The 7,500-nt window shown below is 50.9% G+C and overlaps 1 protein-coding gene across 1 annotated transcript in view; it reads right to left on the bottom strand.

Annotated features, from left to right (window-relative positions):
- Positions 1-2,040: 2,040 nt before the first annotated feature.
- Positions 2,041-7,500, bottom strand: part of pard6a (par-6 family cell polarity regulator alpha) — a gene marked incomplete at both ends in the record, with an annotated part of 13,426 nt that continues 7,966 nt past the window's right edge. Inside the window, 3 exons of the mRNA XM_080539532.1 lie at positions 2,041-2,514; positions 3,668-3,781; positions 4,555-4,847. Coding sequence (XP_080395658.1) covers positions 2,041-2,514; positions 3,668-3,781; positions 4,555-4,847 — 881 coding nt within the window. The remainder of the gene's footprint in view (positions 2,515-3,667; positions 3,782-4,554; positions 4,848-7,500) is intronic.

Genomic DNA, 7,500 nt, shown 5'->3' with positions numbered 1-7,500 from the left:
CAGACAGACAGACAGACAGGCAGACAGACAGCAGACTGACAGAAGAACAGACAGATAGACAGACAGACACAGACAGGCAGGCAGGCATGCAGCAGATAGACAGACAGACACAGACAGATAGGCAGGCAGACAATCAGATAGACAGGCAGGCAGGCAGGCAGACAGACAGACAGACAGAGGGAGGGACAGACAGACAGACAGACAGACAGGCAGGCAGACAGACAGACACATCGACAGGCAGGCAGACAGACAGACAGACACATCGACAGGCAGGCAGTTTTCAACATATTTAATTATTGTAATCTGATAATCAGCATCTCCATATGACATTCACAGCGTTGTACAACCAGCCAATCAGGAGCCTCAACTCACTAATGCCCTGCTGGCCCTGCCCCCTCCTGTCCAAGGTGCTCATACACACATAAAAATACAAGAATAAGAAAAATACTCTTCATATTTTACACATTTATAAAATGTTCTTTTACAAAAAAAAAGACCTCCCAGTGAATCACAAGTCCCTTGTTCATAATCTGCTCATTAGTACAATTTAAACATTCACAATATTACACACATGATCACATAACACACAATGAACATACTACATACATGTGTTCCCCTACAGCATGTGGGGGAGGATGGGGGAGGATGGGGAAGGCTGGGGGATGCTGAGGGAGGAAAGGGGAGGCTGGGGGAGGTTAGGGGAGGCTGGGGGAGGCTGGGGGACGATGGGGGAGGATGGGGGAGGCTGGGGGAGGATAGAGGAGGATGGGGGAAGATGGGGGAGGATGGGGTAGAATAGGGGAGGCTGGGGGAGGATGGGGGAAGGCAGAATACCCAGTCCTCATTCCGTTCCATGCATTATAATGAGCCTATCCTCCGTTTTCTACCTCCACCAGCCTCCCCTGGCCAGTATGGTAATGTAGGTATACTGGTAAAGATGATGAGGGCTGTAATAATAATAATAATCATAATAATAACAACAACAACATTAATAATAATAATAATAATAATAATAAGAGAGTGGGGGGGACCTCCTTCAGTGGAGGCATGGGGGCCACTGAAGGAGACGCGCACACACACACACACACACACACACACACACACACACTCACACCTACACACCCCCCCCCCTCTAGACTGGGCTGTACCGGTCCCAGGATGCACTGCTCTGTCCCAGGATGCACTGCTCTGGGCATCTCACACATGAGAGGAATCACTTCCTTATTAAACAGAACCACCCTCCACCCCCCCTCAGGGGTCCATTAGTGATGACATCATAGTCCTGACCATTAGTGATGACATCATTGTCCTGTCCAGTAATGATGACATCATAGTCCTGTCCATTAGTGATGACATCATTGTCCTGTCCAGTGATGATGACATCATTGTCCTGTCCAGTGATGATGACATCATAGTCCTGTCCATTAGTGATGACATCATTGTCCTGTCCATTAGTGAGGCCATCATTGTTCTGTCCATTGATGATGACATCATTGCCCTGTCCATTAGTGATGACATCATGGTAGAGGTGTGCAGGAGAACAATAAAAGCTGAGAAGGCCAATCAGAGGCCAGCATCTCAGTCACACAGGAAGACTTCAGAGGAAGAGGAATGACATCACCAGGTCAGGGGTCATCAACACAACAGAACAGACACACACATAGAATGAGAGAAACAGAGAGAAACAGAGAGAGAGAGAGAGAGAGAAAGAGAGAGAGAGAGAGAGAGAAAGAGAGAGAGAGAAACACAGAGAGAGAGAGAGTCAGAGAGAGAGAAAGAGACAGAGAGAGGAGAGAGAGAGAGACAGAAAGAGAGAGAAACAGAGAGAGAGAGAGAGAGAAACAGAGAGAGAGAAGGCACATCCAGTACTGTGTGGGTGTGTGTGTGTGTGTGTGTGTGTGTGTGTGTCTGTCTGTGTCTGTGTCTGTTTGAAACATGTGTGTGTGTTTGAGGTGTGTGTGTGTGTGTGTGTTTGAAACGTGTGTGTGTGTTTGAGGTGTCTGTGTCTGTGTGTGTTTGAAACGTGTGTGTGTGTGTGTGTTACAGTGTGATGATGTCATCCTCTCTCATACCATTGTGAGTGGGCGTGGCCAGGGGCGTGGTCAGGGGCGTGGTCAGAGAGCTCAGTGAATCAGAGCTGGGCAGCGAGGCGCTCTGTGGGAGGAGGAAGGGGGGCAGGAGGGGGGGCCGTTGCCCTGGCGACAACGAGGAGGACGACGGAGACTCGCCCTCACCGCGGCTACCGTTGCCGTCGGAGATGCGCCGCGGCAGGTCCGCCTCGATGATCAGGTCCCCGTCATCCTCCTCGACGTCGCTGTCGCCCTCGGCGACACTGTTGCTATAGTGACCGCCGGCGCTGCTCCTCCGGGAAGAGGCGGAGTCGTGGTGGGCGGGGCCGGCGGAGGAGGAGGACTTCCCACGATGCACCACGTTGTTGCGCTGGTTGGCCGGCTTGACGGTGACTACCAGGTTGTGGCTGTTGGCCACCATCATGTCTGTCACCTGGTCCAGCGTCTGGACAGACAGACACACACACACACACACACACACACACACACAGACACAGACACAGACACAGACACAGACACAGACACAGACACGGACACGGACACAGACACAGATAGACACACACACAGGCACACACACAAGCGATGAAGAACCCATGCAATATCATAACAAACAATTTTACGGTTACTGTCTGTCTGCCTGCCTGTCTGTCTGTCTGCCTGCCTACCTTCCCTGCATGTCTGTCTGCCTGTCTGTCTGCCTACCTTCCCTGTCTGTCTGTCTGTCTGTCTGTCTGCCTACCTTCCCTGCCTGTCTGTCTGTCTTTCTGTCTACCTACCTGTCTGTCTGTCTGTCTGCCTACCTTCCCTGCCTGCCTGTCTGTCTGCCTGCCTGCCTGCCTGTCTGTTTGCCTACCTACCTGTCTGTCTGTCTGCCTACCTTCCCTGTCTGTCTGTCTACTTTCCCTGTCTGTCTGCCTGCCTGTCTGTCTGTCTGCCTACCTTCTCTGTCTGTCTGCCTGCCTGTCTGTCTGCCTGTCTGTCTGCCTGTCTGTCTGTCTGTCTGTCTGTCTGCCTACCTTCCCTGCCACCTCGATGCCGTTGACCTCCAGGATCTCATCATTGACTCCCAGCAGTCCAGTGCTCTCGGCCAGACCCCCCCGGACCAGTCTGGAGATTTTACTGTTACTGTCTGTCTGCCTGCCTGTCTGTCTGTCTGTCTGCCTGCCTACCTTCCCTGCCTGTCTGTCTGCCTGTCTGTCTGCCTACCTTCCCTGTCTGTCTGTCTGTCTGCCTACCTTCCCTGCCTGTCTGTCTGTCTATCTGTCTGCCTACCTGTCTGTCTGTCTGTCTGCCTACCTTCCCTGCCTGTCTGTCTGCCTGCCTGCCTGCCTGTCTGTCTGCCTACCTACCTGTCTGTCTGTCTGCCTACCTTCCCTGTCCGTCTGTCTGTCTGCCTACTTTCCCTGTCTGTCTGCCTGCCTGTCTGTCTGTCTGTCTGCCTACCTTCCCTGTCTGCCTGTCTGTCTGCCTACCTTCCCTGTCTGTCTACCTACCTGTCTGCCTGTCTGTCTGTCTGCCTACCTTCTCTGTCTGTCTGCCTGCCTGTCTGCCTGTCTGTCTGCCTGCCTGTCTGTCTGTCTGTCTGTCTGTCTGCCTACCTTCCCTGCCACCTCGATGCCGTTGACCTCCAGGATCTCATCATTGACTCCCAGCAGTCCGGTGCTCTCGGCTAGACCCCCCCGGACCAGCCTGGAGATGAACACCCCCGGGACCTGGGGGGGCAGGGGACATTAGGGTTAGGACCAGGGGACATTAGGACCAGGGGACATTAGGGTTCAGCGTTTCCTCCAGGAATTTTTACAATGGTGGCGGGTAGTGCCGATTTTTCGCGTGCACGCGCATGAAACGCGCACGCGCGCTCAAAACAACGACGTAATTTCAGCCAAAACTCGAGGATGGCCCAAAAAAATAAAATGTTTTCCTGTACTTCTCCCGTGTGTTTTTTTTTTTGGTTGAGAAATCTGAATGGTGGCGGAGGAAATTCCATCGTGGCGGACCGCCACGATGAAATGCATGTAGAGGAAACACTGGGGTTAGAACCAGGGGACATTAGGGTTAGGACCAGGGGACGTTAGGGTTAGGACCAGGGGACATTAGGGTTAGGACCAGGGGACATTAGGGTTAGGACCAGGGGACAGGGGACACTAGGGTTAGGACCAGAGGACATTAGGGTTAGGACCAGGGGACAGGGAACATTAGGGTTAGGACCAGGGGACATTAGGATTAGGGTCATCATCAGGACTAGGGTCAGGACTAGGGTTAGGAGTCAGGACTAGGGTCAGGACTAGGGTTAGGGTCAGGGCTAGGGTCAGGACTAGGGTTAGGGTCAGGGCTAGGGTCAGGGGTCAGGACTAGGGTCAGAAGTCAGGGTTAGGGTCAGGACTGGGGTCAGGGTTAGGGGTCAGGGGTCAGGACTAGGGTCAAGGTTAGGGTCAGAACCAGGGTCAGGACTAGGGTCAGGACTAGGGTCAGGGGTCATCCATACCTTCTCCACGCCATGGGTGCTGACCCTGACGCTGACCCCGTCCCTGACGTAGAACCCCAGGGGCTTCTGGGAGCCGTGCTTGTGCAGCCGCACGCGCCGCAGCGTCTCGGGCAGGATGTCCACGTCAATCACCGACGACACCTGGCGGAAGTCCCGCGGCTGGCCAATCAGGAGGGCCGCCTTGGCTGCCTTCTGAGGGTGGTGGGGGGGGTAAGTCCGCAGCCCCGACAGGCCCCCCCCCTTCCTGCGTCTCTGGAGGGAGTTGGTGGGGAAGAGGACGGGGGAGTCGAGGTCTGGGAGGGAGGGAGGGGGAGGGAGAGGGAGGGAGGGAGGGAGGGGGAGGAAGGGAGGGGGAGGAAGGGAGGGAGGGAGGGGGAAGGAGGGAGGGTGGGGGAATGAATATGAGTCAGTTGGAGGCAAAATCATGCACAAAATGATTGGACAGCCTGCATTCACATTCTCATTTAGTAGAAAGGACAAAGCCATGACCCTTGGACAAAAATCGACTATCAAGGTTGCTCCTGATCAAACCATTGATCCTGCACTGCTTTTTCAACGTTTCCTGATAGTCTCCCAAACTGGAGAGCTATCATTGATGTTATATGTTATGAGCTCAGGTCTTTCCCTCCTGCCCTCTTTGAAGCCAGTAACGTCTTCCGGAAGGCTGATAAAACACAACTAGCACACGCAATCTGTGATCATGCAAGTGATGCAATGCTAGATTCTGCACCAGAAACAGAGTGTTACATCCTTGACGGAGGTTCACTCCTTCACCGGATACCATGGTAGCAAGGAGAAACCTATGGTGTAATAGCGCAGTCGTACGCAAACTTCACCATCCAGCATTATGGTTCAGCTACAACCATTGTCTTTGATGGCTATGAGAAAGGGCCGTCCATTAAAGACAACACACATCAAAGAAGAGGAGACAATATGGATGCCATTGTCAGCTTCACTGCTGAGACTTCAGTTCTCGGGTAAGAAGGCGGAGTTCCTCTCAAGAGTTACCAATAAACAAAGACTGATCTGGATGATCAATTATGCACTGAAAGGAAGGGGTTGTACTGTGATCAATGCACCTGGGGATGCTGATGTAGACATAGGAAAGGCCACTGTGGATGCATCTCTTCTACACACCACAACGCTGATTGGAGATTTACTGATCTCCTGGTCTTACTTACTTACTATGCGCAGGGAAATAGTATAGGATAGGAAAAAGGGCCTATATTTCAGATCAGACAAGTCCAAAGCTGATGGTAGCTTAAAAGTGCATGACATCAACCATTTAAATGAAATACTCGGACATGACATTTGTTCTCAGTTGATATTCATCCATGCTGTAACTGGTTGTGACACAACATCTCAGATTTTTATTGTTTGGAAAAAGACTGCTTTCCAGAAGCTTGTGAAAGGAGACTCTGTCCTTCAGTCTTGTGCCAACGCATTCACCATCCCAAACCAGACCACAGAGGTGATCGATGACCTTGGGGTGCCAAGTAATGGCAGTCCTCTTTGGTGGCAAGTCCACAGATTCCCTCGCAACAATGCGCTATAACTCCTTCAGCAAGAAGCTTGTCTCAGCTTCATCGCCTGTAACACCTGAACGTCTGCCCCCAACTGAAGCTGCTACCAAATTTCACAGTCGTAGAACGTACTACCAGATCATGGTCTGGATGGGAAAAGAAGAGAGTATGGATGTCATGGACTGGGGGTGGAACTTGCAGGATAATCGATTCGTTCCGCTTATGTCAAGAATGAACGCTGCTCCAGACAGCCTCTTGAAGGTCATTCACTGTAACTGCTCCACTGCCTGCAAGACACTCTGCTGCTCTTGTAGAAGATATGGACTACCATGTACTACTGCCTGCGGGCCATGCCAACTTGAAGAATGTGATAATCCAAATAACAAGTTTCTTCCAGAGGAGTCGGAAGATGATGATGAATAGGTGTAACATGGTGAAGATTCTGTTCTTATAATTACCCCACATCTCTTAGCTCCCCCTTACACATGCATAGACACATTCACATGGGACAGAATGCACCTTATGGACAGAGTAGGACTAGGGTCACCGTTCTTAACTGGTGTCCACTTCTGTGCAGGCTGCTTGCAGATGTATGAGAGCACCAGCTAACACAGTACGTCTGTCTGTCTATCTGTCCATGTACGTTTATCATAGTGTTTATTTTATAGTGTTTCATACTACAGTTGTTGTAATGTATATATAAATATATGCATATGTGTGGGTGCATATTCACTGGGTGGGGATGCACTGGGGTTCATTTTATAATGTTGATGTTTTAACTTTTCCGGTTCTCACTCGTTCCATGCTGTTCTATGCAGAGGCTGCTTGCAGATTTATGAGAGCACCAGCTAACAGTCTGTCTGTCTATCTATCTGTCTGTCTAACAGTCTGTCTGTCTGTCTGTCTATCTGTACCAGCTAACAGTCTGTCTGTCTATCTGTCTGTCTAACAGTCTGTCTGTCTATCTGTACCAGCTAACAGTCTGTCTGTCTATCTGTACCAGCTAAAAGTCTGTCTGTCTATCAGTACCAGCTAACAGTCTGTCTGACTATCTGTACCAGCTAACAGTCTGTCTGTCTATCTGTACCAGCTAACAGTCTGTCTGTCTATCTGTACCAGCTAACAGTCTGTCTGTCTATCTGCACCAGCTAACAGTCTGTCTGTCTATCAGCACCAGCTAACAGTCTGTCTGTCTATCTGTCTGTCTAACAGTCTGTCTGTCTATCTGTACCAGCTAACAGTCTGTCTGTCTATCTGTACCAGCTAACAGTCTGTCTGTCTATCTGTACCAGCTAACAGTCTGTCTGACTATCTGTACCAGCTAACAGTCTGTCTGTCTATCAGCACCAGCTAACAGTCTGTCTGTCTATCTGTCTGTCTAACAGTCTGTCTGTCTATGAGCACCAGCTAACAGTCTGTCTGT

The sequence above is a fragment of the Nansenia antarctica genome (assembly GCF_963989245.1).
Source record: "Nansenia antarctica genome assembly, chromosome: 9".
Classification (NCBI taxonomy): Eukaryota; Metazoa; Chordata; class Actinopteri; order Argentiniformes; family Microstomatidae; genus Nansenia; species Nansenia antarctica.
The sequence above is the reverse complement of the archived record's forward strand: the minus strand, read 5'-3'. Positions and strand labels throughout refer to the sequence as shown.